The following is a 27,893-nucleotide window of genomic DNA, read 5'->3' on the forward strand; positions in this document are numbered from 1 at the left end:
GCTGGGCCTGGAACCAAAGGTAAGGAGAGCCCATCTACATCCTCAAAATTCCCAACCTCATGGCTCCCTGTGTGTTGGGAACCCCCCCTCATGGCTAAGGCTGAGTGAGCAACCTTCAGACCAGAAGCCACTAAAAAAACAAAGCTTATCTTCCTGGCAGAAGCAGCACCTCCTCTGCCCTTTTACTTCATCTATAACTGGTCCCCAGTGCATGATCAGTTAGCCAAAGACAGTACGATTCCTCAAGGGAGGGACGACCTAAGAAAGGCACAATCACAGGGAGCCCCAGGGAAGGACTTGGGGGCTATAGCAAAAAGGGGTGATGGACCCTTGCCTCTCAGCTTTGACAAAGCCTGAGTCCTCATTCTGTCTGCGAGACATCTCCTAATCTCTTGGCTGTCTTACTTCCCCTGCCTGACTTTAGCCTGAAACAATGACAGAGGGCAGTGCAGCCCTGTGCTGGAAAGAGCAGGTTCCCCAGGCAATCAGGCCTGAGAAAGAATACATAAAATCCTGTGAAACCTGCTTTGTTTAGAATGCTCTCAATTAAATAAGGGTCCAAGCAAGAAGTAAGTTTGTTCCTCCAAGTTTTACAGCTCTTTAGCTATCTGACCTTGACTCAAAATAGGCCCTCAGGGTTCTTTGTTATCTATTGTTTGATCCTTACTGCCTGACAATGATTAATGAGCTTTACCTGCATTCCTGTGCAAAATGAACCCAATAAAAACCCACTGAGGGAAAGGCTCCTGGCCCTTCTCCTTTGAGAAATCGGCTACCTTTCCTCCCCAAGCAGATCATGTCTTGGTAGACTTCTTCTTATCCATGGCAGCTAGGAGGGTGCGGGGCCCCTGTGGGCGGAGGCCCCCCACACCTGTGGCTTCAGCCCAAGCCCCCTTCCTGGGTCAGTGTAAGTGCATGGGCAGTGTGACCGTACAGGAAGAGACACGGTCAAACGATATCGATGAGGGCAGGCAGGAAGCAGGTCTGCCAGTCCTCAAGCTACCAGAGATGAAGGCTTTCCAGTCCTGCCGACCCATGTAAGCCTTAGGCTGCAGGTGGCATGCAGTGTGCTGTTGGAAGACACGTTTCTGTTCCTGACCCAAGACCAGGCCCCGTCCACACTCCTCCCCAGGGCCCAAGGTGGAAACTGGAAAAAAATCTAAAAACCAGGTGATTCAACTTCAAAACAAACCCTATAGGCAAGTTCAGACAAGAAACTCCCAGAACAAGAGGATATGATGTCGCTGGCTAATCCCCAAGGGAAGGGCCTGTTTCTACTTAGTTGGGAGCATGAAGCCAAGACCTGTGCTGGGGTCTCAGAAATGCTCGAGCCCAAGCCCCTTGGTGACCTGTACACGCAGCATGTGAAAACCCACAGACGCACAGAGGAGCCTGAGGAAGGGCGCGGAGTGAGCTGGCCTGGCAAACGGACGCCCTGACTGACCAGGGTGCCCTCTGGGCCGCACCACTCGCCCCCGGAAGTCGGCTGCCGTGCCTCGGGGAGGCCATGCCTCTGTTCCAGGTGTTTTTCATTCCCAGAGAAAACTCAGGATGGCTACAGAAGGCCCAACATTCCTCTACTTCTCAAACATCAGTGGGTCCGTCAGTCCTACCAGCCCATAGCTCTCTCGACCCCTGCCATCACGAGCTGCAGGGAGAGGCACGAGGCCCTGGGATGAGCCCGAGTTCCACCTGCGGCGCAGGGAACGTTCTTCCTCTGTCTGCTGCTACACCAGCCACGCTGCTGTGCTGGACAGCAGGTCCACACACACGTGCAGACACACATGACGGTCACTACCTGGCTTACTCTTCTCAAGTCTTGGCATTAAGATCCTTTCTTTACATCAAACTCCACAGGAAGGGGGGGAAAAAGAGACCCAAATAGGCTTGGTTTCTTATTTTATGTTTATTGTGAGAGACCTTCATCGGTCCTCACTACAGGGCTTTCATCTCCAGCCTCCTCCATACCACTGCTGAGGGCCGAGTCTAGGGAAGGAAGCTGCATTGGGAAGCTGGGTCGTTTGTGTGTTCCACAAGGGCAGGAAAACACATCCTTTGTTCTGCTTCAAGCACACATGCCACACAGGTAGTGGGACTGAAAGACACAAACATGACAGGCCAAAATTTCCACGGCACGACGATTTCACTGATGCTCCGGGAGGAAGCTTGGTTTCGTGGTGCTCACGGGGCCAAGGGCGGCAGTGCTCCTGTGGGTGGGCGTGGCCAGTTGGGACAGTGGCTCTCGTGGAATGCTGCCGGACCCCCAGATCCTGAGCAGAATCCCGTCTCCAAGAACCAGTGTTGGCGGCACTGGCTGTCCCTCCAGACCCTCCAGGGAGCATGTGCCTAGGGGAAGCCTGGTTCACAACACCAGCAAGTCCGTCCACAGCACACGCCCAGAACGGCACCGCATGTCAAGGCCAGGCCACTAACCGGGGTCAGTGTTGGGCGCCCTCACTACTGTTAACGACATCGAGGCACCAAGACTGCAAGCCTGCAAAACGCCAGGAAGACGGGATGTAGGGCCTCTCTCCCACAGTCCTCGGTCGGCAGTGCTTGACTCCCGTGCGCCACGAGGCCGCCCCCACACACCAGTCAGTGCTCAGCGGGTTTGGCGGTGAGGAATTGTACAAACCCACGCACTGCTGCTCCTGCAGCCGCAGCACTCTCACGGGTATGCCGGCATCATGTCACCGTCACTGCCGGATCTCATTATTCCTGTGTGCGCAGAGATCCACCTACCTATGTCATCCTAGTGCGGCCCCCCAGCCCTGGCCAAATGGAGCTGTACATGGACGGCACTGGCTGGAAAGAGAAAGGCGTCCCAAGCACAAAGCACTCACCCAGCAGGACCAACCCAACCTGACCCAGGCCTCTGCAGACCACAGCCTGAAGATGGGACAGCCACTCCCCGAGTGCAGTGCTGTCCGTCCTCAGAGCTGCTGTCACACTCGGCCCTGAGGGAGGTGCGCAAGGCCTGTCCTCCGCCCAGAACGATGCTTTCCTAAGGTTCCAGGGAGAGCGTAGGGTCCCAGGGGGACCTATTTACAAGACACCTGACAGTCAGTTATCAATGTACCACTAGAAGATGGGCTTCCTCTTGCTTCTCTCTTTGCCTTAATTAAATATTAGTTACTCCCGATGTCAGAAAAATGGGGAAGAAAGCCTGAGTAGAACAGTGAGGGGAAAGATAAAGGGAGAAAACAGAAAGAAAAGGAGACCAAAAAGTAAAGAGATGAGTGGGGAGGCTCCTGGGGGCACACGGGGTGCGGTGCCCATGGGCCAAGGACTGTCATTTCCTACAGGACGACACTCAGCCTTTGCAGCTAGAGGAGCTCTGGAATTGCTCCCTTCTCTAGGGCTCCAGCAGCCAGGCCCAGGGCTCCCGGGGAAGTCCTGCACACGTCTTATAGAAAGCTGAGTAACAAGCCTGGGGCTACAGAGGCTCCACATGGTCCTTACTCAGGTGACGGGTATGCAAAGGCAAGGCGCGCCCACTGCCACCTCCTCCAGTTCAAGCAGGCATTACATTCTCTGGAACTGCCTGCAACATAACGGCATATAAAGTATTAACTAATCTCTTTTTCTATTAAAAAGCCGGCGACACCAGACCACGAGTCAGATTAATTCAGAGATGTTCCAGGGCACCAGGTAGCCAGTAGTGTCCAAATGTGGAGACCTTGCTGGTGGCAGCAGCCCCCGAGTCCTAAGGCCGGTGCTCCTTTCCCACGCTGGGATGGCCAAGCTGTCCATCTGCTGAGTCCTGGGCACGCTGGGCTCAGGTGTCTGCCGGGTTCACCTCTTTGGAACAGAAGTAGTGCACCACCACTCCATTGGGGTATCTTGCAAATGCACTGCAGAGAAGACAAATGACTTGGGAATGAAGACTGCCTCTCAAGCCTGCTTCTTACCTGGAAAAGGCATCTTAGCCGGGTGCCATCCAGCAGCAGCAGCCCCCTCACCACAAACAGTAGCCTGCCCCGAGCAGGGCTGTCCCACCTGCAGCCCTACGGGCCACACACAGCCCAGGACAGCTGTGAACTCGGCCCAACACAAAATTGTAAATTTACTTAAAACATTATGAAGTTTTTTTTGTAATTACATGTTGTGATGTATTTAATGTGTGGCTCAAGACAACTCTTTTTCTTCCAGCGTGGCCCAGAGATGCCAAAAGGTTGGACACCCTGCCTAGGGTCCCTGGATTTACGTAGCCATTATCTCTGCCCAGTGACCGCACACAGCAGGAGGGAGGTCCATGTGCTCAGGGATATTTCCTGCTAAGTCATCAACACGAAACACACAGGCAGACAGGGCTGCACGCCGGCCCGGCTCAGCACCGGCTTACTGAGCGCCAACAGTGCTCCTCAAAACAAGTTTCAGGCTCATTCTAACAAAGGACCAAGGTTTGGGTATTTCTAAAGAAAAAAATTCTGAGTATTTGCCCTAAGACAGTATGATCCTGGCTCAGGATTACACTCGAATCGTGAGGCAGCAGGTTGACAGATCTTATTCTTCCTTCAAAGGTACAACCTTAGGGGTTAAGGACTTTCTCCCCACATATGAACCCTCCCGTACCCACTGGCTGTATCACACTTTCTAGGTGCTGGAGGGAAAGACCTTATGGGCGAGATGTCAATAGTCCCATGCCACACTTCAGGTTTTTAAATCCCCAAAGCCCACCCCAATAGCACGCACTGCCCTGTCGGGCCTCAGGAACTGAACATGCCCAGGACAGTCAGCAGCGCTGCTGACTTCCCCCTTGGGTTGGAGGGCAGAGTCCATCCTGAGCGTGACCTGCCCCGGGACAGACCCTTCAGAGGTGTGGAGCAGGCTCACCTGTTCCCAATCTTCTTCTTACACACCATGCACACCTTCTCCTCCGTGATGATGCATTTCACCTGCTGGTGTAAAATCCGCTCTTCCTGGACCTAGAAGGGCAGAGAGATTGGGGGAGAGGGAGACCCCATGGTCCAGCTGGCAGAGCTCCCTCCACTTGAAACACTTGCAACTAAATGTCCAGTTGGTTAAAAGAACACCGTCCAGCTGCGTTAAAAGAACACCGAGGTCTGCTTTTGTCGAAAGGATTATGTGTAACTGTCTCGTGCTGAAAAGTACTAGCCCACCCTAGGGTTTGCAAGGCTCATACCCGCAGGAACTCAGCATGGAGAAGGTTCTTGAGCACCTGGTTGAACCGTTTCTTCTGCGCATTTTCCTCTAAGACTTTTTCCAGGAAGATGCGTATGTCATTAATCTGAGTGTTTGCTGGCAGAAGGTTGAGGGCCTAGGGATGGGGATCCAGATGGGAGCAGAGTGAGGTGGGGCAGGAGAGACTGAGGAGACGGCAGAAGCCCCCGAGCTCCGGACGGCGGCCCTCCCTCCACCCCCTCCCGACTCAGCACCCCTGCAAGCACCCCTGCAAGCGCCCCTGCAAGCACCCTGTCTCCCCAGAAAGCGCTAACCTTCGTGGTGTCCAGTTTGCTGTGGTGCAGCTCGAGGACCTGCAGGGCCGCCTGGAGGTTGGCTTGAGGCTCTAGCAGTTCCAGCTTGATTGGCCCCAGGCAGTGAACGCTGGGGGGCGACAGGTACATCCGGAGCAGGGACAGATACACCTGCCTCACAGGTACAAGCCATGTACATCAGGCGGGTAGCAACCCCTCCCCGCCCCCAGAATGCCCAGCATGACCGCCCCTGAAGTTAACGAGGTTGGTCTAGCAGGGGTGTCCAACCTTTGGCACCTCTGGGCCACACTAGAAGAAGAGTTGTCTTGGGCCACACATTAAATACACAAACACTAACAAAAACAAAAAAAATCTCGTAACATTGATGGTTTTGTGTTGGGCCACATTCATAGCCACCCTGGCCACACACGGCGCACGGGCCGCAGGCTGGACACCCCTGGTCTACAGTAACAGCTGCCATGGAGCACTTAACACTCATCATTTTCACCCTTTAAAAGATTTTGGTAAAGAGTCAACTAAAGGTATAAAAAATTAAGGGTTGTGCTTTCCTCAAGAGAAAAAAACCAAATGCCGTGTATTTGCTAACCACCGGCAAAATGCCAGCCCTGCAGAGTGAACGACTCCGCTCCCTCATTTCCTGTGGCTCTGGAGCCTGAGACCCTGTCTTGCTTGAACAGGTACGGATTAAGCCAAGAGGAGAGGCTGCATTTCCGACCAGTGCCAGAACCACAGGGATATCGACCTGAGCACCCAACATTTTGGGCCAGATGGTTCTTCGCTGGGACTGCCCTGTGCATTGTTTAGGAGCAACTCTGGCCTCTGCCTCCTAGGTTCCAGGAGCACCCCACTCCCCGGTCACGGCAATGAAAGACGTCTCCAGATACTGATAAATCTGTGCTCGATCTGGACAGAGCTCAAATGTGCACATTACCAGAACCACTAGATGCTCCTCCTCTCGACAGGCTGACTACATAATTACAATACGAGTCAGGACTGTTTGAGAGGAAGGGAGCACAGCCCCTTCCTCATAATCACATGGATGATAACAGACGCAGACCAGAACTCTGCCAAGCAAACTGGGACACGGGGCCGCCCCACCCCTCCCCCACTGCACACAGGCAGAGTCAATCACTGCGCTGACCCGTGCCCCGTCTGGTCTTCAAGTCACACAGGTGCCACCTGTGGCCAAACCAGAGGTGGGTGGGCATGCCAAGGCCAAGAGAGACAGTGGAATGCACGCATGCCCCCTGGAGCCAGGGTCACTACTCACATCTTTGTTGCCATCTTTGTTCTGGTCGTAATGCTTGTGGCAGTACCTGCAAGGGAGAAAGTCTTAGACAAGGCCAGGGGGACCACCTCCAGAGACACAGCATCTACGCCACCTGCACGAGCGGCCCAACGCGAGCCCACACCAGAGGCTGGCGCAGAGGAGAGCCCCCCTCCCCCCTGCCCTGGCTGCAGAGGGGACACGCAGTGGCTTTCTTAGTCTCTCACGCCTCTCATCTCTCTGGGGGCCTGCTTTCAGACCCTGAGGGAGGTGGGGGGGCAGGGTCGACGTACTCCTCGGCCATCTTCGTGTCCTTCAGGATGTGGACATAGATGAAGAGAGCCTGCTCGTGTTTCCCCATGCGTCCCAGCAGGAGAGCGCGCTCTTCTAAGAGGCCTGTGGGGGGAAAGGCATGTAAGTAACCACCCCCACCACCAGGCCAGGGGCTGAGCTACTAGAGAAATGGGTGCTGGAGCAAAATAAACTGGGAAATAATATTTTTATGACTTGGGACTTAGTCAAGGAGAAAATTACTAAAATTTATAAAAGGGGGGAGAGCGCTATTTTAGGAGGTGTTTTATCCCATCTCTTCAAGACCATTTACAAATGGGGCGAGAGCACTCACTCGGCAGCCAGGTACACAGTAAGCGCCTGCACTGGGCCAGGCACTTCAAACAAGGTAAACACTTGGCCTGTGTCCTCCCTGAGCTTACACATCAAACAGTTATGTGTCTTTTCAAGGCAAATTATGCCAGACAGAAGTCACTAGATGATGCACGTGGCTGAGAACATGCACTGAAGCAACAAACAGGTTCCAACCTGGCTATCAGTTAGCATGCAGCTCATACCCAAGACGCCTCCCGGTCACAGCACAGAAGTGAGTCCTCGGAGGGGACCGGAGAGGAACACCCCCCTCAAACACGTGTTTTTTCCCGGCCCAGCTTTTCAGAAGGCTGGGGAGCTGGATCAATTTCTGCATTAGCAGCAGCGGAAGGGGCTTTTGCCCCAACCCCAATACTCACCATCAAAAGGAAAATCGCAGATGAGTCGGCCTGGGTCATAGTAGCTGGAAATTTCCAAGAACATAAGGAGCTTCCGTCGATACTCTCCCAGCTCACCCTCCTCCTCTCCGGCAGGAACTGGAGGTTTGCCTTTGAGAGAGACAAGGCTCATTGTGGAAGGACTCTGTCGGGCAGCCCGTGGGCTCGTCAAGGAAAACGAGTGGGCCGGGGTTCGGTGATGTCACCACAACCATCTGAAAGGGTCTCCAGGGTGGTTGCCGGTGGCCTTCTCTTAGTTTACGGCCTCTACCTACACGGCCCCCAGACGTCAGCTCGAGGTAAACAAGAAAAATGAAAGTCTGCACAGAGAAACGCTCTGGTTGGCAAACCTGTTTCTTATCCTGAAGACAGATCTGTTCCTTCCCTACCCCAGGGCTGACACCCAGAGATGCTTAGAGATACCCGGATCCAGACGAGCTGCTGAGTCTCAAGTTCTGGGTCACTGAGCTGCCCTGGCTCCTTGGGGGAACTTCCTGCCCCCCTGGGGCCCACCACAGAGCGGCCTGCTTCCCTCCACCACACACAGCACCCTCGGGTCCCTGCTTGTCTCTAAGGCCAGGGGCCACATGACTTTCTACGAGAACTGGTACCTGCGGGAAAGGACAGGAGGTACGCCTTCATCAGCCCTTGAACCTTCTCGCAGTACAGCTGGATCAGGCAGTTGTGGAACCGGGAGCCCGTCTCCTCCCAAACGTGGATGACATGTTCCTGAGGTGAGACACAGGTCTGCCTGGTGCACTCAACGCTGTGGCCTGGCCCAGGCACCCTGTGTCCCTCACGCTTGCAAGGCCCGACAAGCCACATCCAGACTCTCCCCCAATTAAGCCACAAAGATCACCAAGGGACAGCTCTTCTGAAACTGTGGGAAATTTTGCAACACAACCCAGCAACATCAGGAATTTTTTCCTTGATTTCCATCTAAGCTCCTTGATTAATTTTGTCTCATAATCTGCCAAATCAGCCCACGTAATTAAGGGTAAACATTTATATTCTGGTACTTAAAACCGATCTGCTTGTCCTGTGGTCACGGCTGTGGCTCTGAAATGTTTTTCTCGAACATCCTTCTCTTCTACCCCTCTGCACTTTACCTAGGTTTAGAAGGTTATCAACAAAAAGTGACATTCCCAGCTTGGCCCACTGGAATCACTTTGAGCATGCTGAAATGGAAATAACTCTCTTCCTTACATTTCTACAATCCCAAGTGACACAAACCCCAATCTGACCACCTAGTAACTAACCCGTGAGGCCCTGGATCCTGGATTTGAAATTCTTTAGTTTAGAACAAACAGTATCTTACCAGATAAGGAATAGCCAGACCCTTAAAATTCTCCACTAAGAAGCCAAGCACTCGGTCTCGGGGCAGAGACTCCACCTCTGGGAGGTCTTCGGTAAATATCTGTCAAAACAAACCGAGCTCCAGCCGCAGAACCACCCACTGCGAAGCTGCCACGTGCACAGGCACACGGGCGGAAGGCTTCTGTAGCCAGTTAGTGTGCAATGGACGGGGCTGCAGGCGTCCAGACGCCTGTGTAAGGCCCTCCCCCTGCACTGCACTGTCGTCTTGCGTTTGAACACCAGCGACACTGCATGTACCCTTCCTCCCACGCTATCCACCCGTCTCCTGAGTAGAATCAGGACCCACTGTGGTGCTGGGTGAATCCAAGGACCTCTCATGACCTACCTTCAGGCCATCCTCTGGGAAGTCTCTCAGCACCCACACCGAGTAGGAGAAGATCAAATGCAGGTTTTCTGTGCCTACAGGAAAAGTAAGGCTTGTCTGCAGGTGAAGCCTACATTGCCCACAGGTCTGGGAAGGCAGGCACCCAGGCTGCCTCAGGATTTATTTTCTGGAGAAGATAGCTCTGTCCAAGCAAGAGTCACTCAGGGCTGCTTGGCCTGGGCTGGCTACATACCAAGGGGCTGTGATGGTTCCCCCACTGGGGGACTTTGACCCCAGCTGGTGGAACAAGGAGGGAGGGCACTGACCGGCCAGAATCAGAGACGGGGGACAGCAGGTCTGTTTGAACGCAACCCCTTTGTGCCTCCCCGTTCAGAAGCTGGACTTACCCAGATGCTGCAGATACTGCACCGTCCTCTCATGGCCTTTCAGAGGGGAGTTGGCTTTCTTGGACTGGTCCACCAGCACCTGCAGAGCTGGCCACGAAGCCCAAGAACGAGGTCATGAGCCTCTTCCAGAAGGCTCATCCCCACAGATTCATCACACCTCAGTGTCCCCTCCCCGCCTCTGGTCACCTTTCTCATGGAGCCCCTTCTTCTCGTACAGGATTATCAGCTCGCTGTACTTGTGAGCCTTCTTCAGCACGTGCTCACTCTCTTCGATGTGGCAGTGATTGTTCTCCAGGCGCAGCAGTGGGGCGACCAGGGCCACATTTGTCTGCAGAGGAAGCAGGACTTCAGCAGAGACTGCTTCCTGGGGGCCCACCCCTACCCAGCCACACCTGCTCCGGGCTAAAACAAACAATGCTTTTTTAGGACCACAGGTAGTGGCTTTTATAGCATACACTCTTTTACACATGTTTTAATGGGGTTTTTGCAGGGAGAGGCAGTGGAAAAAGGGAGTAGTTCCTTGAGGAAATAACTGTTCATATTGCATCACTGACCCCAATCTTACCAAAGACGAACCCACTGTAAGACTCTGGGCCAATGTCTTGACTTAAACTCTTTTAACTCCAAGAAGCTCACAGGTATCAGGCAAAATCTAGGCATTCCCATCCATCATCAAAGATTTCACTGTTACTAACAGCAGGTACCCCAAAGTGGCACTTTTCCAGTTTCAGCAGCCCGGGGGACTGTGGGTGCCCGAGTGCTCAGAGAACTCACGTGGAGGTAGCACTTGAGCAGGGTGGTGTCGATGATTTGCAACAGCTTCTTCTTGGACTTGATGGTGGGAGTGCCCTCCATGAGCGGGGACGTGCTGGACTGGTGGTCAGAGTCATTCAGCTTCTTCACCAACTGGCTTCGTTTCTGCAGAGGCCAAGAATGTGGGATCAAGGCCGTGACTAAACCTTCCTTTTTCATTTATCTGCTGGGTGATCCCAGACACCTCCACATCAGCCCACAACCGCCCACGCCCTGATCTCACAGCTGCATATAATTTTGTTCAGAAGTTTAAATAATTAATGGTTCTTTAAAACTTAAGTATGTTTATGATGTACTGCTCAATTGTACATTAATAGTAATTGTTGCAATTCAACTCAGATGACATTTTAAAACAGAAACATTTGGCTGCAGGAAATTTAAAAAAATTAAAGTGGCATTTTTGTACAGAGACATGACAGATCAAGCATTCGCTTGATGAAAGATCTCCAAGCACAAAACATACTAAATGTATTGGGATAAAAGTCAGTGGAGAAAGTGGAATAAAAATTAAAATTCAAGGAGTAAAAGAAACAATGTTAAATTCTTTTTTTGTTTTGAAAAAATGCTTTTTAAAAATAATTGAAACCTCCAGAGCATTTTTGATGGACCATATATGGGGCTAAGATTTTTCTCGACACAGATTGTCCTCCTTTAACCCCCAACAGACTCACTGGGGCAGCACAGCATTTCTATCAGGGATCAAAACAGATGCCTGCCAAGGTGCCACATACAGTAACAATTATTTGAATTCTTTGTTGAGTATTTACTACACACCAGCACTGTGTCAAGCACTTTACATATGACCCCATATAAACCTAGCACGAATGCAGGTGTTACTGTGCCCATCTGACAAATGAAGAGCCCACAGCGCAGATGTGAGGTACTTCATAAGTGGCACAGGTGGGTTTCAAATTAGGGTCTAATCCTAAAGCCCACATTCTTTTACTTACTTTTTTATATCAATGAGGTAAGTTACATACAGTAAAATGTATCTCTTTTAAGTGCACTGTCAGATGCATTCTGACAGATACACACATGATTGTAACCACCACCTTAATCAAGGAACAGACCTCCATCGCCCCAAAAAGGTCCCTTCCCAAACAATCCCACACCCCCCCCCAACCTCTCTGATCCAATTTCTCTCGCTCGAGTTTAGGTTTACCTACTCTAGAACTTTATACGATGGAATCACCCAGTTGGCACTATTTTGTGCCTGGCAGTGCCCGTTGTCTTACATGCTCTGCCATCGCTCCGGCACAACACTAGCGTCAGCCAACGTCACGCATCTCAAACACCAGTGCAAAAGACCAGAGACTGACATGTGCCTGGGGCCCTGAAGCTGAGACTCTAAACCGAAGGCCTTCTCTAAAGCCACAGGCTTGGGGGGCATTCTGCCCCAGGGGCTCTTCTGACTGGGCATGTGGGCCGTGCGGCGTGCAGACAGAGTGTGCCAGTCTGTACTCCCTGCCGGCTGCCAGCCACAGCCGGGCACGCCCGGGGCCCAGTGCCAAGGAAGTGCCAAGGCCATGCAGGCCCGATCAGACCTGAGGGAGGCTTACAGTTTTTCTAGCAATACTTCCCACTGCCGACCCAGGGACCCTTTACACAGGCCTGCAGAACACGTAGGGGGAAAATACACTAAGTTCTCTGACTCTGAGTGGGTGCACAAAAAAATAAATGATAGCCTTGTGGGAATGAACTTCGGGTTAAGAAGCTTCAGTGAAGATGTGAGTTTTAGTGTTGACTTTAAAGTTTCACTTATCTGTCCATAACACATCAAAAAAAATTAAATAGAAATATTTCCCCTAAAAAAAACCATGTTATAGAAGATTATATATTTATTTATTGACAAGGACAGACTTTCTCATTATATGGCTAAATTTTCTTAATTGATTTGAAAGAGAAGAGAAACATTACTTTGTTATTACACCTACTGGTTGATTCTTGTACATGCCCTGACCTGGGGATTGAACCTGCAACCTTGGCGTATCAGGACGACGTTCAGCGAACTGAGCTACCTGGCCAGGCCCTAAATTTTTAAAAGTAAGCTATATACTGAGGCAGTTTTATGTCCCTTTGTAATAAATAAAGCAATACATACATAAATACATATATAAGTCTAAAGGACAACACTAAAACTTAGTGACTTTTCTCTGGGTTCTAGGTAGAATTAGAGGTGATCTGTATTTTTGCTTTACACTCTTCTGTGTTTTGTAAGTTTTCTGCATCGGGCAGGTATTTTTCCAAAATTACGTATGTGACAAAGAAGTTTGTTTAAAAAAATGTATTATTTTCTATCATCTAAAATTTACTCTTTTTAGCCCTGGCTGGTGTGGCTCAGTGGACTGAGCGACGACAGCCTGTGAACCAAGGGTCACTGGTTTGATTCCCAGCCATGGCACATGCCTGGGTTGTGGACCAGGTCCCCAGTAGGGGGTGCACAAGAGGCAATCATACATTGATGCTTCTCTCCCTCCCTTCCCCTCTAAAAATAAAAAAAATAAAATCTTAAAAAATAAAAATAAATAAAATTTATTCTTTTTAGTTCCTGAACAACTTAGTGTGAATTTAGCAGGAAATAAGGTGTGTTTCCTTATACCAGAATTTGGCAAAAAGCACCTCAACAGTACTAGCAAGCAGGAAGGAGTGGCACAAAGGTAATCTGTCCACCCAGACTTTTGCAGAGCTCATTTGTGAAACACCTGTGGCATTATAGAGGGCCCTCGACTCCCTGCCATAAGGAAGCAGGTACTGGACCCCCAAGTCAACTCTTTCATATACACTTCTCTCTTACACCTACCTGTGTCAGGTAGTCAATCAGAGCTAAGTGAGCCTTCTCCAATTCAGCCGCGGAGAGCGAGGGCAGGGGGTTTGGATACTGCAGCTGCTTCCTATAGTCTGTGGGCAGCAGGTCTGGGTACAGGCCCATCACATGGGTAGGATCTACACAGAAGGTAAACACATGATTCCCCAGAAAGCAGCACAGCAACTGAAGGATTAAGTACCGAGTTGGCCAAAAAGTTTTTTTTCCCCCCATTAGATGGGTCTAGTAGCACTTAGTTGTCTTTAACTTCATTTGAAAAAATTTTGTTAGATTGTATTGTGACAGCTGTCACATCAGTGTACATTTAAAAAAAGCATAAAAACTGGTGAACTTTTGTGTAGCCATTTTAATACTGAAGATGGAAGAAAATATACAACATTTTAGGCATATTATGCTTTATTATTTCAAGAAAGGTAAAAACACAACTGAAACGCAAAAAAAGATTTGTGCAGTGTATGGAGAAGGTGCTGGGACTGATCGAATGTGTCAAAAGTGGTTTGCAAAGTTTTGCTGGGGGGTTTTCACTGGATGATGCTCCATGGTTGGTAGACCAGCTGAAGATGAGAGCAATCAAATGAGATATTAATTGAGAACAATCAACATTATGCAATGCAGGAAATAGCCAACATACTCAAAACATCCAAATCAATAAAGTTACTGGTGTAAAGGAAAAATGTGTTGTTTATTTTACGGAAAAAGTAGACGGGCTTTTTGGCCAAGTTCCAGATTGCATTTTGTTTTTGAGGAATGACTAAGTTCATAAAGACTTAGTGAGCTATGCGCTTATAATCTGAGCACTATTTATATATATATATTTCACTAAAACATTACAAAAATGGTATGACTCTATATTCCAAGACATAGATACATACACGCATGCAGAATTAGAACTGAAAATTTATTAAGTCTCTAAAAGCACAGGAAAAAAATTTTCAAGGGAAAACTGATATAAGGCATTGAAATTGAGAAGATCAATAAAGTGAAAAATAAAAAACTATATGTCAAAAAAGGAATGTAACTAAAACAGAGACCAGACAACAGCCTGTGGTTAAAATTTTGCAGCATATATGTCAATTACTTAAAACAAATTCCCACAAATTGGTTAAAGAAATAAGATTTCCTTTGATAAAAGGGCATAAAACGTAACTGATAAAAGAAAAATATAAGTAAGTGGGAAAATTTACTACATTATTAAAACAGTACCCATTAACAATGTGAGATGATTCAATATTATTTTAAATTAGTTTCAGGTGTACAGCATACTGTTAGGCATTTACACGATTTAGGAAGTCATCTCCCTGAAAGGTCTAGCGCGCCGCCCCCCACCTGCCCCCGCACCACACATAGTTGTGACAGTGGTGCTGACTGTGTTCCTGTGCTCACTTTACAGCCTCGTGGCTGTCCTGTAACCACCAGTTTGTACTTCTAATCCCCTCACCTTTTCCACCCCAACACCCCGCCCCTCCGGCAGCCTGATCCTGATCCTCTATCCTCTGTATGTATAAGTCTGTTTCTGTAGGTTCCACTCATAAGTGAAATCACAGGGTATTGTCTTTCCTCAGAGACTAAAATTTAAGCAGTCTCAAAAATTTTTTAAAAAAACTAATTTTGTGAGGTGATATATTAACTTGATTGTGGAAATCTTTTAAAAATGTGTAAGTATACCAAAACATCCTGGTGTAATTTTTAAATATATTATGATTTTTATTTGTCAATTATATTTCCATAAAGCTGAAACCAATAGAAATATTGTAAAACAATAAAAAAATGTCAGGTGACATTTTCATATTCATTTAATCAGTATAAAGAGTATTTTATATGATACTACCCAATGCTTGTCACGTTGTGAAACTGAATCACCCTTCCAGTAGTATGGCACAGAAAATCAGCGCCTCTAAAGGAAAAAAGCACTCATAGCCACAAACCCTACTTCTAGGAATTAATCCTAAAAAACAGTACAAAGATGGGGGAAGCAACATCTGTATGGACAGGTAATGCCGCAAGCATTATTTGTGGCTATGCAATTTTGGAAACAATGCAGAATTGCTTCAACAGCAAAATAATGCATTTTTTATTCAACTGATAGAATATTATGCAATCATTGCAAATGAAAATTATGAAAAGCACCAACATGGGAAAACACTATACTAAGTAACAAAAGCTATGGAAATGTATTATAACTATGTTAAAATATATACATGAAAAGATCTTGGAGGAAGAAGAGATAAATGAGTCAAGATCAGAGGTAAAGTTTTTCCTTCACATTTTAATAAACTTTTTTGTACTAGCATTACTTTATTTTCATTTAAAAAATAATGTTGCAGGAGCATCCTACACAAGGGACCGGTGTCCTACGTAAGCTGACCGACCAGGAGAGAGAAGCTCCACGGCCTTGCTTTGAACCCCCCAGAATTCACATCATCCCCAAGTCACCTGTGACTGGCCACAGTATTTCCGCCAAGCCAGGAAATCTCTGTGCGTCAAGGTAAGAGAAATGTGATGACATGAAAAAGACACCGGAAGGGGCAACGGAACAGAACTCCTGGCAGCTCTGCGTGTGAGCCCCACGGGAGAACAGCCTGAGGATGGACGACGGCTGCCGGGGGCCTGGCTGACTGCATGGCCCTCGCTGAGGCTGCGTCCACATCCTGCCACCAAGGTTTGTGTCTACAATGTGATTATTCTAACTTAAAACCTTGTGATATCATCCGGAGACTACTAAACGAGGTCCAAATTCCCCTGCAGTATTCAAGGTGCTCTAAAACCTGGCCCCGATGTCTCCCTCTAGTGTGATGTAGCAAGCATCACGACCTCATTTTGGGCTCTGGTCCACAGGCCCTCAGACACTGCACTGGGTCCTCCACTTCTCCTCCTCACCCTCCAGGGCCTGGCTCTGCCCCTTCCTCCTGGGAAGCCCTCCTCACGTCTCTCTGCTCTAAGTGTGGGAAACATCACGCTTACCCCAATGTTTTACTTAGCAGCTTCACGTATAGGCTCTTTGTGGACACGTAACATGTCTTCCTCATCCCTGAAGCCCAGGAACGAAGGCAGAGCTGGCACACTGACAATGCCTATCTGATCTGGCTTTGGGGCAGCATGTCCTCTGAGTCCAGCTGAACCCCTAGTTCAACACACGGGTAGTTAACAATGGAGTGATGCCCCATATGCAGGACAGAAGACGCAGATCGACTCTGCTCTGGCCACACGATCTGGCTGTTGCTTGCACATTTGCGGCATTCTTCCAACCTCACTGCACGTGCATTAGCTGTTCCCTCTGCCTGGAATGCTCTCCCCTGGACTTCTGTAAGGCTCCTTACATCGTCTTCTTAGGGTCATAAATGAAACGCCTCCTTCCCAGAGATGCCTTTCCTAGTTATTTTATCTTGAATTGCAACCCTAACTCCTATCCTCAGTACTCATCTCCTTCCCCCTGCTTTACTTTTCTTAGTACTGATCACTTCCCAACATATTATACTTTCGCTTATTTATTTTGTTTCCTGTCCCCTCCCCATCAGAATATAAGCCCATGTACTTGACACCTAGTATAGTTTTTAGCATGTGGTAGTGATAGGGGACTCAAGATCTGGAAAATTTTAGCTTAAGGTAAAAAGCCGTAAGTCTAGCAAGTAATGTGTATGTTAAAGCCTTTGTTTCAGAAACTACAGATAAGGCCCATCCTGGCTTCTGGGAAAACAGCCCAGCTGGCCTCCTGGGGCACTGACAGAAGATTACTGCCTGGGGACATCCGGACCTTTTGTGCTCCAGGAAGATACAGATGACTGCCATTCCTGGGAACACTAATTGCCCAGAACAGGAATGATGCAGCCTCGCTCACCTAATTCCCCTTGAATTTCAAAGCCCTCACCACACCTTGTTTATCCACCCACCCCCACCTTATAAAAAGGTCTGGCCTAGAAAGAAAAGACAAGATGGTCTGTTAGGGTATGCACCTGCTATCTTCTTGGATCGCCAGCCATCTGAATAAAGCACCCAAAGATTCAATTGCTGTCACTGCTTATTGGATTTGGTAGTGATAGGCAGCTGGAACACCGGTGTCTTTTCCGCTTACAGTAGAAGCTTGGTCAAACTTTAGTTGAGTGAAAGAATGAGTAAATAAAGCACACAGTATTTGAAAAAAATTCAAGATCTAAATATAGGTCTCAAGAAATAGAGGAACTGTCTCACTCCCACTCTAGCCGCTGCACACTATCACACTCGACCACCCACACCCGAGGATGCCAGGGCCTCGACACAGCGAGCCTTCTCTTCGAGCCCTCCTGCAAACGCCTGTGGCACTTCCCTTTCTACCTTGCATTAGGGCTTTTTATGTACAAGTTGTAGGTTACCACAGGATATAGCTCTAGTGATTCTTAAACATTTTTAGGATCTTAGACATCTTAGAGAATTTGATGAAAGGTATTGATCCTCTCTCTAGAAAAACCTACATATGAACAAAATGTCACATGGAGTCTAGGGTGGTTCACAGACTTGCTAAAGTTCCCAGAGGAGGAGACAGAGCATCATCCTGGTTCACAAGGGGTAGAAACATGACACCCTTAAGAGGGCTCTCTGCGGGACACAGCCAAGGGAGGGGCAGGAAGCAAAACTGGGCCCTGCCCACCCTGCATGGGGGAGGAGGGGACGCTGCGCCTGGCAGAACAATGTTCCAACCATCTGAGACTGTTCTCTGGCTCAGGAGAAATATGCCTCCACAGAACTTCTATGCCCCCAAAGCAGTCTTCTGACTTGGCACCCCAGGTCCTTTCTGTTTCACTACAAGCTGCGTTTCTTTAGTGTGAATGAGCTCGTGTGCAGCTGGGAAGGGGGAGAACGGCGTCGTCGGTGTGAGGCAAAAGTTGTGTTGGTTTGTGTGCAATTTCCCCCAGCTTGTTGACGTTTTGAAGTGACCGGAGCAAGCATCCTCACAATTAAAGAGAAAGCCTTAATGTCACAGGGAGACTTAAAGAAAGGAGCTTAAAATCCCACAGAAGTACCTTCTTTTAGTGCAGGTAGTGGCTGGTAAGTGACTTCAAAAACTACTTCTCTATTAAGCCATCTGGGGAAACTGGGGGAAAAATGAAGCAAAGATGTTTCCCCCATATCAATTTTTGGAAGTCTCATAAAGAAGTCTATACCCAGAATTAACTTTTTACTTTGATGAAAACAGTTTCCATTAGAATCAAATGTTCTTAAAGATCTGCGTATCAGAGAAAAAGCATGCCCGAGGGTTTAAGGCTGCAGAGGACTATCGTGCGGTACCAACACCAGTGAAAACGTCATTTTAGTAGGACTGCTGTTTTTATTAGTGTTCCACTTATAAAGCTGCCTAGATTTAGAATGGTCCGTTACAACCTTACTTTCCCCATAAACCCTGTTATTTTCCATCAATATTTGTTATAGAATATAAGGTTTTGTAGGCCTATATGTAAGGCATTATAGCAAAAATGCCTATAGCTCAGCACACATTAAAAAAGGGCTCTGCATGAACATCTGGCCATTGGAAAGGTGTCTGGCCTTCCTACTTAAGTAAAGGAATACTCTGTTAATGCTGCATTGGCAAAAAAGTCTATTTAGTTTTTTCTGTAAAATAAAAGACACATTTTTCATTTTAACCAATAACTTTATTGATTTGGGTATTTTGAGTATGTCAGCTATCTCCCGTGTGGTAGAACTTTGACTGGTCTCAATTAATGTCTTGACTTGATTGCGTCAACTTCAACTGTCTACCTGACCATGGAGCATCATCCAGTGAGAAATCTCCAGCACAGAACTTCGCAAGCCACTTTTGACATGTTCCATCAGTCACAGCACATTCTCCGTACACTGCACAAATCTTTTTTTGCATTTCAGTTGCATTTTTACCTCTCTTGAAATAATAAAGCATAATATGCTGAAAATGTGTATTTTCTTCCATCTTCAATATTAAAATGGCTACACAAAAGTTCACCAATTTTGATAAGTTTTTAAAAAATGCACAGTGATATGACATGCAATCTAACAGACTGCAATGCAATCTAACAAAATTGTTTTGAATGAAGTTAAAAACAATTAAATATTATGAGAGCCATCTTACGGAAAAAAAGTTTTTGACCAACCCAATATATTGGTCTCATGTGGTTTGGTCAGGGTCAGCTTGTCACTGTTAGTATGATGATCTCAGCAAGTATTAGTAATACCCACCACTGGACCAGAGGGCCAGACCTTAGACCAAGGTCAGTCAATGGAGGTGCTGCCCGACAGATCCAGTCAATAGCCAGCTGACCCAGAGACGAACAACACTGCCACCAACACACACCTTCCTGCCACTGGAAAGGATTTACTTGAGCTTTACTTTTCCTGCTAGACTGCTCTTTGAAAGCAGATTTCCTGTCTGATCATTTCTACTTGGGCCCAACAGAGTGCACTGAACTCTAGGAGTTCAGTCTCTATTTGTGGGATGAATAAATGAAAAGGTACTAAGCTTCATTAGGATTGAATTTAAGCCTTTGGGATTAGGGTTTAAGTATCACTGTTATATGAAAAAAGAATCAGATTAGAACTATCTTGTTCCAGTGCCCTTCCACAGAGCTGACGGCACCCTGAAAACAAATGTCTCAGCTGAGTTCAATCAGAGGAAGGGCAGTAGATATTCATGGATTTTAGTTGCCCAGCTTCCATACCCCTCTTAGCAGCATCTGGTTTCCTTGTGGCAAGCCCCCTCTTTCACACCAGGTGCAGCCTTGGTGAGAGAGCAGTTCTAGGAACCTGCCTTTGCCTCCAGGAGCAGAGGAGCGCCACACACTCTCTTCCCAACCCCGGTAGTTACAGGGAGTGAGGCTATGCCCTAATCCTGGGTAATCAGGCCCCCTGGATCTTGAGAAAGGAGTTCAAGGACCAGCAGTGTAGCACACACCAACATACTCCCCATCCTACGTGCTCCTCTTGTGACGTGCACACTCACCATCGAGAGGTGGGTGTGTTCCCTTGCCTTCAGTCTGGAAGGACCTTTGCAGATCCATACAATATGGCAGAAGTGACAGTCATAGAGGGCAATAAGGCTTCCACCTAGACCTGCTGAATTGCTCACTCTGGGAAGAGCCAGTCACCCTGCGTGAGGACACTCAAGCAGTCTTGTGGAAAGGCCCACTTGGATCAGAACTGGGGCCTCTGGCCCCAGCCAGCACCAACTTGGCAGCTATAACAGTGAACCACCTTGGGCAGATCCTCTAGCCAGCCAACATACAAATGCAAACACGTGAGAGAACCCCGAGCAAGAACTGCTGGGCTGAGCCTTTCCCAAATTCCTAACCAACAGATACCAAGAAAGATAACAGACAACTTGTTATTTTAAGCCACTAAGTTTTGGGATGGTTTGTTACATGGCATTAGGCAGTAATATAAACTGGTAGGGGCCAGTTTTTATTGAGGATGCAACAACAGGCGAGGTGGCAGTGGTGACAGCTAAGGAAGTGGCTGGGGCCGGGCAAGGACTGCCCATCCTGTCCTCGCCACCACGGGACTGCTGTTCGGCCTCCTGAGTCCTGCTGGGGGGTCCTCCAGAGTTCCCTTGGCTCCTGTCACTTCTGAGCCTGGTTCCCCCTTAATTTTGTGGGCCCCTCTACTTGCCATTCCAATTGTAATCCAATAAACCATGTTCAATTTATCCAGACACCGCTTAAATTATCCAGAACTGGTCTCCACTGCTCACAACCAAGAACCTTAACTGACACAGGGAGTTAGCATGGACTATTATGGGCCAGGGCTGAGGGCGGGTGGAAAAAGGCAACACAAAGGGGAGGAAAAAGGGATAATATCATACAGTCTCACCAAGTACATACAGACTGATCCTAACTAAGCAAAAAATGAAGTAAAACAAAAATGAACAGTTTAAGAGTAACAGCAGACACTTAATTGGCACTTATTAAGTACCACACACTGTTCTGAGCACTTTATATAACTTTCACTGCAACACTCTAAGTATTATTATTTGCCCTATTTGGCAGAGAAGAAAACTGAAGGCCAGAGAGGTCCAGAGAAGAAAACCCTGCCCTCGGCCAGGCAGTCTGACCCCAGCACGCCGGCTTGTCGCCCCCCGTTCAGTGTCTCCATGGCAGACACTGGGGAAAGGAGGGCTTTGCAGCGCTGCCCTGCGCTGGCTCTCAACGGTGACCTGCCGTTCAGTCTACTGAGCTCAAGCCAGGGGCTTTTGCCCAGCACAGCATTCAATACCAAATAGGTGACCAAACAGACACCTGTGAAATGGAATGACTTTTCTGTTACCTTTCTCTACTGGCAGGGCAAATCACCCCGGAAAACTGGGGGGTCTATCTGGATTTATGGGTGAGGCCAGATTCACAAGATCGGGACTGTAAACACGTGACCGCCATGGTCCCCCCCACACCTGTTAGGTATGAGGGTTCCCTTAGCTGAGCATAAACTTTCCCCTTTCTCAGAAGTCCGGTGTCATTTTCCCCCGCCCTTCCCAGTTCCCTCTCCCTCCCTTAGTTCCTCGTCCCAGGCTGCACCCGCCTGTTACCTGTGCCAAGCTTAGCGAAGACCTGCATGGACTCATCAAAACGCTTCTGGCAGAAGAGGTTGAAGGCATACAAGTTCTTGATATGATGGATCTGTTGTTGCTTTTCGCTGTCGGAATCATCTTTCATTTCCTAATAAGAGTAGAACAGGTGAGAGCTCACTCACTTGACAAATATTTACTCAGTACCTACTACTTATTAAGCAACGTCCCAGGAGGTACAGGCGCCAGCATGTACAGACAGCCACCTGGTATCTGTCCTCACACTGCCTTTCCAGCCTGACCGTAAGACTGATGAGCAACTATGCAATTAAAATGCACCAAGGTCTCCACAGAATGTACCCGACCGGTATCCATGAAAAACTACTGAAGTCACAAAATGCAGAGAAAGACTAAAGAACTGTCACAGATCAGAGGACACGAAGGACACGTAACAACTAAATGCAATGTGATTTCTGGATTTAAACCTAGAGCAGATTTTAAAAAGGAACAGTAATAAAAAAAAACTTGCAAAATATGAGTAAAGTCTAAGTTTAGTTTTAAAACAAAAAACCTACCCTGGCTGGCATAGCTCCGCGGATTGAGTGCGGGCTGCGAACCAAAGTGTCGCAGGTTCGATTCCCAGTCAGGGTACATGCCTGGGTTGCAGGCCATGACCCCCAGCAACCGCACATTGATGTTTCTCTCTCTCTCTTTCTCCCTCCCTTCCCACTCTAAAAATAAATAAAGTCTTAAAAACAAAACAAAACAAAAACAAAAACAAACAAAAAACCCCATCAATACAAAAACAAAACAGGGTAAGAGGAATGGTGAGCCCCTGAGCGGGGCATGCAACTCAGTCTGAGCAGTGGGTCTGAGAGGCGCTCTCGAGAGAATGAACTGGAGGCACAGAGAATGAGCTGGGCTTCGCCAGGCGAGGCCAGGCGGGTGACAGACGGCATGGCAGGCACCGAGTGTGCACCAAGTAGAGGACGGCATGCGGGCAAGGCCCTAAGGTGCCAGAGAGAGAACCCGGCGTTGTGCTCAAGGAATAAAAGACACCTAACACAGCTGGCGTAGTAGGCCGAGGTCTGGTTCTCAATTATTTTACTATCACTGTGTCTTCCTCACAACCTTTCCCCCACCACTAATCTCCCTTTTAACCAATCTTTAGTAAATTTAAATTCTTCCTTCAAAATGTCTTTCCATTTCTTCGCTTCCTTCGCTCTCCTTTTCTCTCTCTCGCCTTCCTCCTGGTCCAGACCATCATTGTGTGGCGGCCCCTGGTCTCAGCTCTCCTGCCTGGCGCTGAAGGGCTCTCAGAACCCGGTGGGGCTTCCTCATCTGGCTTATTCCCAGACATTGCGGCCGTGCCCTCCACTCCAGTCGGGACGGGCTCCCCACAGCCCGGGGGGAAGACTTGTTCCCACCGCTTTCACTTCCTGGGCTCTTCAGTGTTCCCTGTTCCCTGCTCCCGATCCTTCAAGGGTCCGGCATTAAGATGCCTTTCCAGCCCTCAGAAACCGTCCCTTCTCTAACATTTTGCTCCACATTTTGTCAACACTGAAGTGTGTATATTATTGCCCTCTGAAAGTCGCATATATATCCTTTGACTTACTTAAATAAAAGAGCTTCCTCAAGAGCTAAGATGTTGTCAACCAACCGTGTAAGTACAAGCCTAGGGGAGAGAAGGAAAAGTGGGAGCCCATTTCTACCTTCCCTACCGAAGGTTACACAGAAAACCTGCGTCAGGAAGGGCGCTGAAAAGATCGGAGACCTTCCTTCTTGTGAAGAAAAATATAGATACTAAAGAAGCTCTGTACTGCGTGATACCCTTTTTCATTAATTCAAAACTAAATACATATTCTAGCATCCATGTAAATCTTTGTTTAATCTTTTACATACACATGTGTAAAGTTCTTTGTAAGTTCTTCTTGGGTAGGATGGTGGGTTCATAGGTATTCATTAATTTAAACATAAAAATAAAATAAAAAATATAGGGCAATGCAGGAGTAGAAAATAAAATGATAATAAGATGCTGAAATTAAATGTCCCAAGAAAGAAATAATGGGATATTAAACAGGTCCAATTATTAAGACTGGATTTTTTGTTTCAAATACAGAACTCATACATCCAAAATAATGTTGCTATTCAAAAGTATTCACCATGTGACTATAAGCACATGTACATCACAATTTATGACTTTTGCTTTCCTCTCAGAAATAACTTACAAGACAGTCTAGAAATTAAGTTTTCCTACTACTGTCTTCATAAATATTTCTCCTCTTTTGCCAAATTACCACCACCTGGTTTAATGGCTAGGCAAGGTTCAGAATCACCTATGGTTGTTTCCCAAAATCAAGCCCACCCTCTACAAGTAACAATAATCACCTCTGGTGATGTTTAAAAGAACCGGACAAGCCTCGAAAGTCAGTGTCCAAGAAGTCAGCTGGCAACGGGAGCCCGGCTGGAGCCAGAGTGTGGTCATCACCTTGCTGGGAACATCGTCCCATGCGAACATTCAAGGACGGTGACAGTCGTAAACATAGAAGCGCTGCCTTGTGGAATGCAGCAACCTGAGGTGGCAGCAGGGCACCGAAGGCAGGCCTGCTTTTCCAAACAGCAGCCCGCTGCTGAAAGGGACGCCAGGAGGCTCTCTAGTGGCTGCATGCACCCAGATTTACAACTAACGTTTACAACTATTATTTTACTCCAATGTTTGCATTGTGATTGTTCAAGGCCAGACCATATCAAATTATTTTATTCTATTCATTTTATGAGGTACTATAATTATAATCGACATTCCTTCTTAGATGTGCAAACCGAAAGAGTGAAATCACTTAAAGTTACATGGATACATAGTGGCGGGAGTCAGGCCCTGAATTCCAAGCCCTCAGACTTTTGGCTCTGTGCTTTTCTACCACTTGAAACCAAATATGACAAACTAAACCCGAACTGCCTATTTGGAGAACAATGAGAAAGGCAGGCTCACACCCAAATCTGAGAAACAAGACTTACGGCAAGCTGCAGAGCCAATTCAAACTGTTTGTCCTGGAGCAGCTGTTGGATTTGGGTTGCCATGGGGACAGGAATAAGTCTCCAAACAAAGTGATTGCTGGCCACATAGATAATGTTTGATCTGGAGGCAGGAGTAAGAATATCAGCAAAACAGCACAGGTTTTATGAGGATGTAGGTGTCTTTCAAACGTTGCAATAATATGGTAGCTGCAGTAAAGAATGAAATTCCTTACCCTCCTGAGGTGATGAAACGGGGCCTTTGCAATTCAATGCTCTGGACCAGAAGCCTCGGCTCGAGTGTTCGGATTTCCACGTATCGTGGCAACACTGCAATGATGTAGGGAGGCTGGTGCTCTGTGCAAAGGAGAACATCCTGAGCTGTGGTTCTGATCTAAGGGTTTAGGTTCTGGACTGTTGGCTGCCCATTTCTAAGCTGCATTTGAGTGGGATCTCCCAAAAGCCCACTGGTCAAATACCAAGCCAGGGCCCTACAATGTGATACACAAAGATAAAAAGATTGTTCACCTGAGTGACACTAAGAGAAATCCCTTGCACAAAAAGGATGCTCCCAGCTTTGCTGAGAGTGGCCTGGTCCCACTCCTACCATTTCCCCCAAAGAACTGGGCGGAAACTTCACTTGTTCCTTTCTCATCAGTCACAAAGCGAGGCAAGAGGAGGGCAACTTCTTTTTTCCCTAAAATTATGCTAAAGAAAGAGTTCCACATTTCTGGCCAGTGTTGTCTCTGCTTGAGATTTTCACAGGGAAGAAATGCAAAACTCCACTTGATGTTCAACAGCTCAGAGAAGGCAGCTGGACTGTGCTCTCAGCCCAGCTGTTTTCCACTTCTTCCGTGAGGTGTCTAGAGTGTCCAGTTCATAGACAGGAAGTAGAACGACTGTTGCCAAGGGCTAGGCGATGGGGCCAACGTGTTGCTGCTTAACGGGCGCAGAGTTTCAGTTTTGCAGGATGAAAAAGTTCTGAAAACTGTTGCATGGCAATGTGAATATATGTTAACACTACTTAACTATACACTTATAAATGGTTAATAAGGGAGACTTTACGTTGTTTTTTTACTACAATTAAAAATAAAATTTAAAAAAGTAACAAAAAATGAACCACAAGATGACATACTTGACATACAGAAATTTAACCTTAAAGAATATACCACAGGCATGGAAGCACTTAAACAGGCCAACAGTGACCAGAGGGGTGGGGGAGGGGGTAATGGTGGAAAGTAGGGGAAGGGACTAGACAAAGAACCTGTACAAATGGCCCACGGACATGGACGACAGTGTGGGAATTGACTGGGAGCTGGAGGGTGGGCTGGGCAGAGGATAAGGCAAATGGGAAAAAAATGGGACAACTCTAATAAACTAACGATAAAAAATGATTTATCAAAAAAGAAAACTTAAAAAATAATATATTCACAAGAATAGTTTCTTAGTGGGCTAACTTGCTATGAATTAATTTCCCTTATTATCTATTTTCTGATAAAAAGCTTTTCATTTTGTTTTTGAAAGTTATACTCTAAATGAATAGTACAAAAAAATGTAAGGCCAGGAGGGAACTCAGAAATGAGCAAAGTGAAGCCTAAGCAATATTCCTAACAATTTGAATGCTGTTGTTTCATCTTACCAAACAAAAAAAAAATAAAATAAAATAAAAAAACTGTTGTTTTGGCCCTGGCTGGTGTGGGTCAGTGGATTGAGCACCAGCTTGCAAACCAAAGGGTTGCTGGTTCAATTCCTAATCAGGGCACATGCCCGGGTTTTGGGCCAGATTCCTGGAGGGGGACATGCAAGAGGCAACCACACATTGATATTTCTCTCCCTCTCTTTCTCCCTCCCTTCCCCTCTCTCTAAAAATAAGTAAATAAAAAAAATCTTTAAAAACAATTTTTTAATGTTGTTTGGTATTGGATTTTAAAATTTCCTTTTAATGCTGGCATCATTTTTAAAAGCTTGTATGATTTTCCTTAGTGTTAATTTGCATAGATATGTAAAATTTCTCTGTTCCTCTTTAATCTTAAAAAAGGCCTGATTTTATTCAAAAAGGTCATCTTTAATAGAAACCCTGTTGGCTTGCATATCTGATTTGTTCAGTGTCCCCAAATCTTCAGTGGTGTTTCTCAAAAACAAAGATGCTCTGGGTCTCGTTGCACCTTCAAAACTTGGCCGAGTGGCTAGTGCAGCAGGCATCTGACACCTGGCTGACAGTGACAGGGATTTGTCGCGTCCACAAGAGGCCAAGCTTCAGCACTACCCAAAGTGGGTCAGGACATGAACCCAGAGCTCACAGAGCTCCTACACTCGCAGAGACAAGGCTTAGTGAGTGCAGTGGGACAGTGTGGGAGCCGGGCAGAAACCTAAAAGGGCTCTTGAAGCAACAAGAGGGAAGTGACTACTCCTGCCTGCAGCTCGGAGAAGACTCCACAGAGGAAGTGTCCCTGACCCGGGCCTTGTCACACAGCAGCACGCTGCTGGGTGAGAAGAGAGGAGAAGGCAACTGTGCAGACACTGGCAGTGAGCGGGGGTCCACAATGCTGGGGCCTGGCGGAAGCAGTCAAGATGAGAGCAGAAACACAAATAAAGTTTAAAGTGGACACCATTCTAAGAAGTTGTCTTCCTCCTGTCAGATGGTGATTCTCCCACCCTACCTGGGAGGAGTGTCCTCTCCTTCAATAGGTTAAGGACACAAACAGTTCTGAGAAACACCACTGAAGACACTGGGCACTGACAAAGGCTTTAACACAGGAACTCTCACCCTGGGGAACGAGAAACATACTTCGAGTATACTACACGCATCTTCATCTAATCTACCGATGTTATTCTGGAAGGAAAACAAGGGCCCTTAGAACACCATGAAGCTTCTTGTGAAGCTCTCAACCCCTCA

At 47.5% G+C, this 27,893-nt stretch overlaps 1 protein-coding gene and 1 long non-coding RNA gene across 5 annotated transcripts in view; one reads left to right on the top strand and one right to left on the bottom strand.

Annotated features, from left to right (window-relative positions):
- The first annotated feature begins 747 nt into the window (after positions 1 to 747).
- LOC118501979 lies at positions 748 to 18,958 on the top strand. Its single transcript, XR_004904644.1, has 4 exons — positions 748 to 873; positions 6,330 to 6,331; positions 17,047 to 17,055; positions 18,946 to 18,958. It is a non-coding gene; the product is annotated as an uncharacterized LOC118501979 (long non-coding RNA).
- The window catches only part of VPS39 (VPS39 subunit of HOPS complex), a 43,328-nt gene continuing 18,365 nt past the window's right edge, over positions 2,931 to 27,893 (bottom strand). For all 4 annotated transcript variants that reach the window (XM_028506061.2, XM_028506062.2, XM_028506059.2 and 1 more), the window contains 17 exons: positions 25,234 to 25,354; positions 25,001 to 25,121; positions 22,007 to 22,136; positions 13,468 to 13,610; positions 10,629 to 10,772; positions 10,041 to 10,182; positions 9,855 to 9,941; positions 9,469 to 9,542; positions 9,085 to 9,183; positions 8,378 to 8,495; positions 7,749 to 7,877; positions 7,020 to 7,122; positions 6,730 to 6,775; positions 5,460 to 5,609; positions 5,147 to 5,281; positions 4,837 to 4,928; positions 2,931 to 3,854 (listed from right to left, as the gene is read on the bottom strand). In XM_028506061.2, coding sequence (XP_028361862.1) covers positions 3,779 to 3,854; positions 4,837 to 4,928; positions 5,147 to 5,281; positions 5,460 to 5,609; positions 6,730 to 6,775; positions 7,020 to 7,122; positions 7,749 to 7,877; positions 8,378 to 8,495; positions 9,085 to 9,183; positions 9,469 to 9,542; positions 9,855 to 9,941; positions 10,041 to 10,182; positions 10,629 to 10,772; positions 13,468 to 13,610; positions 22,007 to 22,136; positions 25,001 to 25,121; positions 25,234 to 25,354 — 1,910 coding nt within the window. In that variant the 3' untranslated portion in view covers positions 2,931 to 3,778. The remainder of the gene's footprint in view (positions 3,855 to 4,836; positions 4,929 to 5,146; positions 5,282 to 5,459; positions 5,610 to 6,729; positions 6,776 to 7,019; positions 7,123 to 7,748; positions 7,878 to 8,377; positions 8,496 to 9,084; positions 9,184 to 9,468; positions 9,543 to 9,854; positions 9,942 to 10,040; positions 10,183 to 10,628; positions 10,773 to 13,467; positions 13,611 to 22,006; positions 22,137 to 25,000; positions 25,122 to 25,233; positions 25,355 to 27,893) is intronic.

Source organism: Phyllostomus discolor, chromosome 1 (genome assembly GCF_004126475.2).
Source record: "Phyllostomus discolor isolate MPI-MPIP mPhyDis1 chromosome 1, mPhyDis1.pri.v3, whole genome shotgun sequence".
Classification (NCBI taxonomy): Eukaryota; Metazoa; Chordata; class Mammalia; order Chiroptera; family Phyllostomidae; genus Phyllostomus; species Phyllostomus discolor.